The sequence below is a fragment of the Carcharhinus amblyrhynchos genome, chromosome 23 (genome assembly GCF_965287045.1).
Source record: "Carcharhinus amblyrhynchos chromosome 23, sCarAmb.v2.hapA, whole genome shotgun sequence".
Lineage (NCBI taxonomy): Eukaryota > Metazoa > Chordata > Chondrichthyes > Carcharhiniformes > Carcharhinidae > Carcharhinus > Carcharhinus amblyrhynchos.
This window is the reverse complement of record NC_137346.1, coordinates 14163858-14176895: the sequence shown is the minus strand read 5'-3', so window position 1 is coordinate 14176895 and position 13038 is coordinate 14163858. Positions and strand designations below refer to the sequence as shown.

At 43.8% G+C, this 13038-nt stretch overlaps 1 protein-coding gene across 1 annotated transcript in view; it reads left to right on the top strand.

Moving 5' to 3' along the window:
* vps53 (VPS53 subunit of GARP complex) overlaps positions 1-13038 on the top strand; it is a 276635-nt gene that overhangs the window by 143856 nt on the left and 119741 nt on the right. The window contains exon 13 of the mRNA XM_080210682.1: positions 4040-4134. Within this exon, the coding sequence (XP_080066808.1) occupies positions 4040-4134 (95 nt within the window). The remainder of the gene's footprint in view (positions 1-4039; positions 4135-13038) is intronic.

The window sequence follows — 13038 nt, the reverse complement described above, 5'->3', positions numbered from 1 at the left end:
TGTTGCAGTGTGCCCATGGTGACAGTTACCAATTTTGAACATAAACCTGTGAACCTCTGAATGGAATTCTAGTTCAGATGAGTTGTTTGAAGTTGAAGATCAGTATCTTGAAAGTCTGATGAGCTGCTGATAATTTTATACCTCAGTGCCCTGGGGCTCCGTTTTCAGAATGGAAAATAATTTTTTTGAAGTGCTTTGCTGATAGGGCAAAGTGTAGCTTGTTCTTTTACTGTAACCAAATAATGGTTTCAGTCATTGCGCAGTTTTTGTAACTTCCTATGGCAAGAATAATACACAATATTTTATGGTTATTGAATCACAATCCATTCTACTTAACAAAGGCTTATCTCATAGTTTGGTAGTGTGGGCTTGAAAGAGCGTTTGAAAAAAATATATGGGCACGTACGTTGTTAAAGAGGGCATTCATTATCTGTGGCTATACTAGCTGTCACAGAATAGTTGAAAGATATTGTTGCTCCTTGGGAATCTGTAAACCTTCATTTAAGGATTCTGCGATGGAAAATTTGTTGTGGTATGATGTTAGATATGTGGAAGAAGGGGTTGCCTTTCTGTTCGTGCACCAGAAATGGGATGCCTTTTTTTGGATAGCCTTTTGGTACTTTATTCCTAATCAAAAAGCCAATTAACTCCAATCGGAGTCCCCACATGAGGCATAAACCAGATCCAAGCTGACAAGACAGACAGCACGGTGGCACAGTGCCAGGGACCCGGGTTTGATTCTGGTCTCAAATCACTGTCTGCATGGAGTTTGCACTTTCTCCTCGTGTCTGCATGGGTTTCCTCCGGTTTCCTTTCACAGTCCAAAGACGTGCGTGTTAGGTTGATTGACCATGCCAAATTGACCCCGATGTCGAGGGATTAGCAGGGTAAATATGTGGGGTTACAGGGATAGGGCCTGGATGGGATTGTGGACGGTGCCGACTCGAAGGGCAGAATGGCCTCCTGCACAGTAGGGATTTCCCCCCCCACCACCTCACCCATTAATGAGCCTCTGAGAACAGTAATGAGCTTCTCTATGCTGAGTCTTAACTCGGGTCAGTCGCTCGGGCTGACATCATCAAGGATTTATTTTGGGTTGGAGCTTTGTACAGTTCATAGTCATACCCGGAAAATAAGGATGGGAATTTAGCAGAGATCAGAGGGGAAACTGACGGTTGGAATTTCACTAACGTCACTGTTAACTCGCAGAGCTACCATCTCCTGTAAATGCCAAGAGGAAAAACACCAAGTTGAACATACTTTGCTGCCCATTTCTGCCATTGGAAATTGCATCCATAGAAAATTTAGAACCATAGAAAATTACAGCTCAGAAACAGGCCTTTTGGCCCTTCTTGTCTGTGCCAAGCCATTTTTTGCCTAGTCCCACTGACCTATGGAACCATAGAAAGCATACTTCTTGCAGTGTCTTTTTGGAGACTATGATATTCTCCTTCTGCTTCTTAGAAACTCGCAGCATTAAAAAATATTTCTTTTGACTCTTATCCGTTCGGTCTTCACTGAAGTATCTTGCATCAGGTCAAAGGGCCTGAAAATAATTCTGTTGCCAAACTTGCAAATAGAATTATTCAGTTGGATCCTTTCTTCATTATCAAAATAGGATCATGTTCCATTTCTCCAAGAATAGAGGATGTGGGGGTGCCTGATGCCATGCCAGATACAACATTGCTATAATGGTGACTTTAACCAGTTGCAGTCAGAGTTGATTTTGTTTTGAATGTAAAGCCTGACATTAAAAGTCTGTCAGGTTTCTCCAACCTCCAATTTGTTGTTTTTCTTTAGGAAAGAAATGCTTATTATCTGGGCAAGTGGTGCTTGGAATTATTGCATAAACGTGCTTATATTGAAGGGTAGAGGTTAATGGTGCATTTCCATCACAGGTTTAGTGTCTGCATTTGGTATCGTACAAATGCTGAACTTAATTTGATATGAAGATGCCAATGTTGGACTGTGGTGGGCACAGTAAGAAGTCTCTCAATACCAGGTTAAAGTCCAACATGTTTATTTGGAATCACGAGTTTTTAGAGCGCTGCTCCTTCCTCAGGTGAGTTGCCTGATGAAGGAACAGTGTTCTAAAAACTCATGATTCCAAATAAACCTGTTGGACTTGAACTGGTGTTGTGAGTCTTCAGGCTGAACTTAATAAGGTGTAAATTGAATGTGGAAACTCAGTCTGTCTGCAGCAAAGTGGGAGAGAGACACCGTCACATGTTTCTCATATCCTTTTGGTTCATTTTCCTTCATCCACCTGTCCAATCTGATCACGAATTTTGACACTGTTACTGCCTCAACCAGTAACTCACTCAACTCTGACTCCCCAACTACTGGAAGCGGCCTACTTCTGTCTACCATGCCTTGTTATTTCATAATTTTAAAGTTAAAAGTTTATTTATGATTCACAAGTAACATTAACATTATCACTGCAATGAAGTTACTGTGAAATTCCCCTAGCCGCCACAGTCTGGCGTTTGTTCGGGTCGATGCACCTAACCAGCACATCTTTCAGAATGTGGGAGGAAACCAGAGCACCGGGAGGAAACCCATGCAGACATGAGAGAATGTGCAGACTCCACACAGATAGTGACCCAAGCTGGGAGTCGAACCCAGGTCTCTGGTGCTGTGAAGCAGCAGTTCTAACCGCTATGCTACCACGCCACCCCTACACTTCACGTCGATCACTATCATTTCACTCCATAGTCTATATTCATCTAATGAACAAAGTTAAAGGACTCAAATTGAAGGCAAAAGAATCAGAGATGATGTTGAGATTCTTTTAATGCGGCGAGTTATGATCTAGATAGAGCGTGCTGCCCTGGAAGAAGCATATTCAGGAGCCACTAACAAAAGGGGATTGAATAAATGTTTAAAGGTGAACAAATTATATGTCTATGGCGGAAGAGCAGGATAGTGTGACTGTAGCTCATTCAAAAAGCTAGCGCAGGCCACCTCTTGTGGTATGTTATATTGTGATTCCATAAAAGCATAACATTTGAACTAGCCCTAACTGGACCTGAAGTTTTCTATTAATCTCTTTGTCTCCACGCATGGGAGTGAATTTCCCTGTTTCACCCACCACGGGAATCATAGCGGACAAGAGACAGACCACGGAACAGTCTGTTGACCTTGGACGGGATCTTTCAGTTTCGAGACGAGCACAGCTGGAAAATCCCACCCATGAACTTTCCAGCATGGAGTAATAACTTTAATTATAAGCAGAAACCCTGACTGGATTCACAGTACCATCACGGTAGCACAGTGGTGAGCACTGTTGCCTCTCAGCACCAGAGACCCAGGTTCAATTCTGGCCTCGGGTCACTGTCTGCGTGGAGTTTGCACATTCTCCCCATGTCTGCTTGGGTTGCCTCCGGGTGCTTTGGTTCCTCCCACAGTCCAAAGATGCGCAGGTTAGGTTGATTGGCCATGCTAAATTGACCCTAGAGTTAGGGGATTAGCAGGGTAAATATGCGGGGTTAAGGGAATAGGGCCTGGCTGGGATCGTGGTTGGTGCAGACTTGATGGGCTGAATGGCCTCCTCCTGCACTGTCGGAATTTTATGACTGATTTTTTTTTGCCTCTCTGGCCCAGGCTCTAGGGGAACAGAGGCCAGTTGTTGTGTTCCATATCACTGAGGCTGAGGACCACAAATTATGTGTGGAATCTTCCAATCCGTATTGCTCAGCTACTGAAAGTATCTACTAATGGAAACATCGTTTTTCATTGCAATACTTCTAGTTCTGGTTAATGTGTGGTTGTGATCAGAAGCACTAGTTTATTTTAAAATGTAAGCTCTGAGTAATTTAAAGTTTTATAATGTTTCCTTGTTCGCATTTATCCTCAAGCATATATAAATCCAAAATAACACTTGAATTCTGGCAAGTTCCACCTCTGTAAATTACTGTTTGCAAGCTGTGGCGTGTCTAGCTCCTATCTGCTATTTAATTTTTATTTGCATTTCATGATCGTAGCCCTAATTATTTCTTGTTTGTCGACTTGTATGTGACTGGACCGTTTATCTTTTCAGCCAAAGAAGCCCAAAGCCCCAGACAACCCTTTCCACGGCATTATCTCCAAATGCTTCGAACCACATCTCTACGTTTACATTGAGTCGCAGGATAGGTGAGTTGAAGATTGGGCAATTAGTGGTTATCTAATTCAGAAATGGATATTATAAGCCCGCGATGCAGTATGAACCACTGGGGCGGCATGGTGGTACAGTGGTTAGCACTGCTGCCTCTCAGCACCAGAGACCCGGTTCAGTTTCTGGGTTCACTGTCTGTGAGGAGTTTGCACATCCTTCCCATGTCTGTGTGGGTTTCCTCCGGGTGCTCCGGTTTCCTCCCACTGTCCAAAGATGTGCTGGTTAGGTGCATTGGTCATGCTAAATTTTCCCTCCGTGTACTTGAACAGGTGCTGGAATGTGGCAACGAGGGGACTTTCACAGTAGCTTCATTGCAGTGTGACTTTCACAGTAGCTTCATTGCAGTGTGAATGTAAACCTACTTGTGATTAATAAATAAGCTTTTAACTTGAATATATTGAGGTCTAAAGTTATTGTATATTAAGAAGATGCTCTATTAATGGGAGAACTTTGAGAACCACAGGCATACTTTTTGTTTAGTTGCCATTGGAATGGTGCTAACTTCAAGTTCTTCAAAGGCTGCAACATCTTCCCTTGACTCACTTGATTGCTCCCAAGTCAGTTCAGAGATACTTCAGGAACTGATTACTCTAAAAAGGATCAAATGTGCAATTGCAGCTTCACTGAAACTTTATTTCCCTTTTTCTTAAGTTTTTAGGAAATCAGCTAGGAAGGAAATTAGATTCAACCTCTGTCAACTTGGTATTAGTCATTTTGTTTAACCTGATCTCTCAGTAAATATCCACATTGCAGTCTACACCTTGAATCGTTACTTCTGCCTACATTGATTTAAACTTGTCTCACTTTTAACTCCAATGGCATGATCCATATTGATGGTCTTTGATACTGCCCACAATCTTTCTTGTAACATCCTTTGTGACTCAGCATTAGATTTTATTTGCTGATGCTCCTGTGAAGCACTTCGTCTGTACATGAAAGATGCTATATCAGTCAGTGCAAGTTGGTGTTTCAAATTGCTAGAAGTCAGGAAGGAGATAATCTCATTGAAAGTGTGACTGTATATAGCAGAATTCCACTTCCAAGTAGATAAATCTCTCAGGTGTTCCACCTTTAACGTTTGTTTCATTTAGCCATGGACGATAAATGTTCAAGTTCTGCAATAGAACAGCTTAGCAGAAGTATTTCATTGTCGCAGGGAGGTAGTGGCGTAGTGGTATTGTCACCGGACTAGTAATCCAGAGAGCCATTGTGTTTCTCTGGGGGACCTGGGTCCGAGTCCTGTCATGGCAGATAGTGGAATTAAAAGTTAGTGAAACCATTGCTGATTGTTGTTAAAAATCCATCTAATGTTGCTAAGGGAAAGAAATCTGCTATCCTTCCCTGGCCTGAACAGCATGTGACTCCAGGTCCACAGATCTCTGAAAATGGAAGGGGATAGAATCATAGAAATCACAGTGCAGAAGGGGGCTGTTTGGCCCATCGAGCCTGCACTGACGACAATCCCACCCACGTTCTATTCCTGTAGCCCCACATATTTGCCCTCCTAATCCCCCTGACACTAAGGGGCAATTTATCATGGCCAGTCAATCTAACCTGCACATCTTTGGATTGTGGTAGGAAACTGGAGCACCTGGAGGAAACCCATGTAGAGTGGTGAAAAAGGCTTATGAGACACTTGCCTTTGTCATTCTGGGCATAGAATCCCTACAGTGCTGAAGAAACCCATTCGGTCCATTGAGTCTGCACCGACCACAACCCCACCTAGGCCCTATCCTCATAGCCTCACTTATTTTACCCTACTATTCCCCTGATACTCAGGGGCAATTTAGCATGGTCTAACCTGCACATTTTTGGACTGCAGGAGGGGTCCGGAGCACCTGGAGGAAACCCATGCAGACCATGTGCAGAACATGCAGACTCCACACTGATGGTGACCCAAGGCTGGAATTGAACCCAGGTCCCTGACGCTGTGCTAACCACTGTGCCACCCTGCCGCATAGATTATAACGGCAGGAAAGTAATTTTGGAGTCGTATAGAACTTTGGTGAGGCCACAGCTAGAGTAGTGTGTGCAGTTCTGGTCACCACAGTGTAGGAAGAGTGTGATTGCACTGGAGGGGATGCAGAGGAGATTCACCAGGATGCTGCCTGGGATTGAACATTTAAGTTATGAAGAGAGATTGGGTAGGCTTGGGTTATTTTCACTGGAGCAGAGAAAACTGAGGGGCGACCTGATTGAGGTGTACAAGATTATGCGGGGCATGGATAGGGTGGTTAAGGAACAGCTGGTTCCCTTAGTTGAAAGGTCAGTCACGAGGGGGACATAGGTTCAAGATGAGGGGGGGAGGTTTGGGGGGTGATGTGAAGAAAAACTTTTATCCAGACAATGGTGATGGTCTGGAATACGCTGTCTGGGAGGGTGGTAGAGGTAAGTTGCCTTGCAACCTTTAAAAAATGCCTGGATAAGCACTTGGCACGTCATTGCATTCAAGGCTATGGGCCAGGTGCTGGTAGATGGGATTAGGTGGGAGTTCAGCTGTTTCTAATGTGACAGTGAGGACTCGATGGGCTGAAGGGCCTCTTTTGCACTGTAAGATTCTCTGATAATGTGGTTTGCTTTTAACTGCTTTCTAAAAAGGGCTGAGCAAGCCATCAGTTCCAGGGTAATTAGGGATGGTGTGATTATTAAATACATTTGTGCAATTAAAGAATGGTTGAAAGGGACATGTTTTTACAGGATAAGGCCGTTAAAAATCCAGTTGTTGAAAAACAATTGTCTCTAACTCCCACCTTTCACAGTGCAAAAAATAGCAGAAAAATTCAAAATAAAAGCAGAAAGTGCCCAAAGTATTCAGAAGTCGAATCAACATTTTGAGTTGAATATGACTTCTTCAATACATGATCCTTCAGATTGGAAGAAGGGTCACATTCGACTTGAAACCCTATTTTCACAGAGCTGTCGAGTATTTCCAGCACTTTCTATTTTCATCTCAAATTTCCAGATCCAGAATATTGTTTTTAGGGAAAAGAAAATTGGATTCACCTGTGATAGATATGGAATCTGAAGTGTGGAATAGAGCGGTGCAGAAGGAGGCCATTCAGCCCATTGTGCCTGCACCGACAACAATTCCACCCATTTCCCATCCCCGTAACCCCACATACTTACCCTGCTAATCTTCCTGACATTAAGGAGCAATTTAACATGGCCAACCAACCTAACCCGCAGATCTTTGGAGTGTGGGAGGAAACCCACGCAGACGTGGAGAGAACGTGCAAACTCCACATTGACGGTGACCCGAGCCGGGAACCTAACCTGGGTCCCTGGCGCTATGAGGTAGCAGTGCTAGCCACTGTGTTACCTTATGATGTTGATCTCATCTTCTATAAAACTATAATTCCACAGAGTTCAAAGAGGCATTGCACTAAATGCTGAACTTTCTACTTTGCACGAGTGGTTTTGCTCTTTCATGTTATGTACGGTCGGGTTTCCACTAAATTGTTGTCATGATGAGGTTTAATTTTTGATTGCTTCATTCCTCCCCATATGAAATAACATTAAAAAAAATCACAAAACAGGAGTTACTGTTTAACTGCCGTTGCCTGGGGCAAAGAACTTAAAAATGCTCAATTATGTTATAATTCATTTTCCCGTAAACGTTCTTGTAAAGGTGACTTCTGCAAGTGCTGACCAGAGAAAGCCGTGAAACTTTTTTTTTTAAAGAATGGCCAAAGTTAAATTGTGCGGATCAAACACGAGGCAGTGAAGCGAGTTTGGAAACACAGAGTTCCATCACTAATCATATAAGCTGGCTTTATTTTAGAAAAAGGCTTCTAGTAAAAATCAGATCTGGCAGAAATGCATAAAATGGATTTTCCTGGAACTCAGCAGACCTAGAAAAGTTGCTCCAGAAGCCAAGAGTCCCTCTTAACTTGTTTTGATTAACTACTGGAGCAGTGAAATCTTTATGGCTGGTTCAGTATAAGAATCATAGCTCGAATCATAGAATCTTGCAGTGCAGAACAAGGCCATTCAACCCATCGAGCCTGCAGCAACCTCAATCCCTACCCCATAAACCCAAGTATTTCCCCAAGCTTGTCTCCCTGACACTAAGGGGAAATTAACCATGGCCAATCCACCTAACCCGCACATCTTTGGACTGTGGGAGGAAATCAGCGCACCTGGAGGAAACTCACGCAGACACGGGGAGAATATACAAACTCCACACAGACAGTGACCCAAGCCAGGAATCGAACCTGGGTCCCTGGCGATATGAGGCAGCAGTTCTAGCCACTGTGCTGCCCAAGGTAGGGTGATGCCTTCCATTAGAAACAAATCATATTTCCTATGCGTGAGGTTGTAGCATTTTTAATTCTCCATTTGGCATCAATACTCTGATTTTATCTTTAGTGTATTGATTGCCACCAGTTATTAAGATGTTGCATCCATGCTCATTTTCAGACCTAGTTTCTATTACAGTTCTTGGGTCTGTAGCTTGTAATTGTGTGTAGTTTTAGGATTGTGCACACATTTTTTTCAGTGTCCTATTTTACAGACCTACAGTGGTAATTCCTTCAGTATGTTATCCATAACTCTGATACCCATATCCTAACTTGCTCCAAGTATAGTTCCCCCACTGCCTCTGCTAACGGATCTGCGTTGGCTTCAGGTCCAGCACCTCTATTTTAAAATTCTACATTTTGTTCTCCCAGTCTCCATGGATGCATCCCACCCTTTCTCTGCAACTTCTCCCGGTCTTACAACCCTCCTGAGATTTATTTGCTCCTCCAATTCTAGCCTCTTGCGCATCCCTCATTTTCATTGCTCTACTGTTGCCTCATCTATGAAACAATGCTGGCCAGGCCTGAGATTCTGGAATTCCCACCTTCAACCTGTCCACCTCTCCCTCTCTTCCTTGAAGACACTCCTTAGAATTTATGGGTGGCACGGTAGAACAGCGATTAGCACTGTTACTTCACAACTCCAGGGACCTGGGTTTGATTCCCGGCTTGGATCACTGTCTGTGTGGAGTTTGCACATTTCTCCTCGTGCCTGCGTGGGTTTCCTCCGGGTGTTCCGGTTTCCTCCCACAGTCCAAAGATGTGCAGGTTAGGTTGATTGGCCGTGCTAAAAATTGCCCGTTAGAGTCCTGAGATGCAAAGGTTAGAGGGATTAGTGGGTAAATATGTAGGAATATTGGGGTAGGGCCCGGGTGGGATTGTGGTTGGTGCAGACTCGAAGGGCCAAATGGCCTCTTCCTGTACTGTAGGGTTTCTATGATTCTATGATCTACTCTTTATGGCTCACATCACCAGGGACTCGGGTTTGATTCCCGGTTTGGGTCACTGTCTGTGTGGAATCTGCATGTTCTCCCCGTGTCTGTATGGGTTTCCTCCCACAATCTAAAAGACGTGCTGGTTGGTTGCATTGACCTGTGTACCAGAGCAGGCGCCGGACTCTGACGACTAAGGGATTTTCACAGTAACTTCATTGCCGTGTTAATGAAAACCTACTTAGGATACTAATAAATAAACTTTAAAAACTTTTTAAAAAAATTCCTAATTTTCATTGCTCCACCGTTGTCCCATCCGTGAAGCGATGCTGCCCAGACCTGAGGATCTGGAATTCCCACCTTAAATCTGTCAGCCTCTCTACCTCTCTCCCTCTCTTCCTTGAACACACCGCTTAATGCCTACCCCTTAGGCCCAGTTTTTTGTCACCTACCCTTTTGCATCCTAATGTAATTGACTCAGAGTCAACCTTTGTTTGCTAAAGCCTCAGTGAAACATCTTGGAATATCTTGTGACATTAAAGAATCATAGAGTGCAGAATAGGCCCTTCAGCCCATCGAGTCTGCACCAAACACATCAGAAGCACCTGAGCTCCCACCTAATCCCAAATGCTAGTGCTTGACCTGTAGCCCTGAATGTTATGGTGTACCAAATGGTCATCCAGGTACTTTTTAAAGGATGTGAGGCTTCCCACCTCCAGCACCCTCCCAGGCAGCACATTCCATACTGTCACCACCCTCTGGGTAAAAATGTTTTTCCTCACATCCCCCCTAAACTTCTGCTCCTCACCTTGAACCTATGTCCCCTCATGACTGACCCTTCAACTAAGGGGAACAGCTGCTCCTTATCCACTCTGTCCATGTCCCTCATAATCTTGTACACAGGTCATGCCTCTCTGCTCTAATGAAAACAACCCAAGCGTATCCAACCTCCCTCCATAACTTAAATGCTTCATCCCAGTCTGCATCCTGGTGAATTTCCTCTGCACCCCCTCCAATGCGTTCATATCCTTCCGCTTGCACTAAAGGTGCTGTAAAAATGCAAGTTATTGATGTTGTAACTGTAAGCTTCAAAATTAGTCTGAAATAGACCACTGAGCATCACTCAAGGAACAAGTAAGAAAGGAATGAAAATGTGTACTGATATATGACCACTGAGAAACAGAAAGAGCAAAGGTGTTATTGTACCCCCAGGGGGAGTGAATGCATGAGAAAGAATCATAGAAACCCTACAGTGCAGAAAAAAGCCATTCAGCCCATTGAGTCTGCACAGACTTTGAAAGAGCATACCAGCCAGGAGTCTCCTCTCCACCTTATCCCTGGTAACACCTTTATCATGGCTAACTAATCTAACCTACACATCTTGGGATACTAAGGGGCAATTTAGCATGGCCAGTCAACCTAACTTGCACATCTTTGGACTGGGATGAAACCGGAGCACCCGGAGGAAACCCACGCGGACATGGGGTGGGGGCAATGAATGCGTTCACACATGGGCTCACCCAACTGCCTTACACAGTCTGTTTTAAAATAAGTACAGATGTATTAAAACATATCCCAAGTTGCGCAGACAATATATGATCACAGTAAGGCAGGAGCTCCACCCAGCGTGTTTATGTGCAGCCTCATAATAGCATCCTTTGATTGCAGTCTTGGATTTCTGTAGGGTCCATTTGGTGCTCATTTCAGGGTCAACTCTTATCAAACGGATAGTACTGGCAAATGAATACATGTTTCTGTGGTGAACAAATCATTTATTTTTAGTGAATAATTCTATCTGAAAGTGTGTGCAATTCATTAAGGTCATTGGTTGGTGATATGCAATTTGCTGCTTATTTCAGTGTCAAAATGGTAGAAATGGTCGAGAGCTTCACGTTTTTAGGTGTCCAGATCACCAACAACCTATCCTGGCCCTTCCATTCTTAACTGACGCTATAGTTAAGAAAGCCCACCAACGTGTCTACTTTCTCAGAAGACTAAGGAAATTTGGCATGTCAACTACGACTGTCACCAACTTTTACAGATGACCTGGACATTTCCGCACCCCTCAGCGTTCTTTCTGATCCTATCATAGGTTGGTGTGGCTCCTACTCTGCCCAAGACTGCAAGGAGCTACAAAAAGTCATGAATGTAGCCCAATCCATCACGCAAACCAGCCTCCCATCCATTGATTCTATTCACACTTCCCACTACTTCGGCAAAGCAGCCAGCATAATTAAGGATCCCATACACCCTGGACATACTCTCTTCCACCTTCTTCCGTTGGGAAAATGATACAAAAGTCTGAGGTCACGTACCAACTGACTCAAGAACAGTTTCTTCCCTGCTGCAGTCAGACTTTTGAATGGACCGATCTTGCATTAAGCTGATCTTTCTGTACACCCTAGCTATGACTGCACCCTCTCGTTTCCTTCTGTATGAACAGTATGCTTTGTCTGTATAGTGCGCAAGAAACAATACTTTTCACTGTATGCTAATACATGAGACAATAATAAATCAAATCAAAATCTTTCTCTACACCCTAGCTATGACTGTAACACTACATTCTGCACTGTCTCCTTTCCTTCACTATGTCCACTATGCTCTGTATAACATGCAAGAAGCAATACTTTTCACTCCCTGGCCTATCACAGAGTGAAATTAACCATGCTCTGATTGTCACAGATATATGCCAGAATTTTCCCAGCTGTTGGAACTGCATAATGTTTCCTTTGTTAGTGTTGTACTTGTTCCCATACCTATAGTATACACATCCGATCAAATTTTGCAGATTCTCAATTATCAGTCAATTTCTATGATCGGATTGGGGGGTGTGGGGTGAAGGGCGGGGGAGGGTGTGGGGTGAAGGGCGGGGTTTGCTGGGTGAAGGGTGTGGGGCGAAGAGCAGGGTTTGCTGGTTGAAGGGCAGGGGAGGGTGCAGGGTTGAAGGGCAGTGGGGAGTGCAGGGTGAAGGGTGGGAGGGAGTGGGGTGGAGGGTGGGGTGGGGAAGTTCCATTTTGACATTTCAAATACTGTACATTCAAGGCAGTTAAAAACCAGCTAATGACATTGCTGCAACCATCTCACAATCTGCAGCACAGCATGTGGTTTTATGTTACTTGTAGATGCAATCTTTTGCTGTAACCTAAACAACGATTTAGCCACAGAAGTTGCATGCAGTTGCCAAAATGATCTCTCTCATGAGTACTTAGGAATCACATTGACCTAGAACAAAATTGCTGAGTTCTGTCCAATTTATTTTCTTGTCCATTCTTTATATTGTCCATTTTTTCTCTCCATTTTCCTCCATTAGAATGTACCGTTATCATTAAAACATGTAGTCATTACATCACAGACCAATACAGTTGAGGTACGCCATTGTACCCATGCCAACCCTTTGGCAGAGCCACCCAATTAATCTCACTTCCCTGCCCTTTCCCCATAGCCCCAAAATTTATTTTTGCTTCAATTATTTATCCAGTTCCCTTCTCAAAGTTACAGTTGCATCGTTACAGGAGAATATTCCATATCACAACAACCCCGTGTTTAAAAGAAGTCTCCCCAGGCTGCCTCTGGTTGTTCTGCCTGTACCTTAAGTATGTGTTCTCTGATTGCCAACCTTACTGCCACTTTCAATCCTTTCTCTTTATTTACA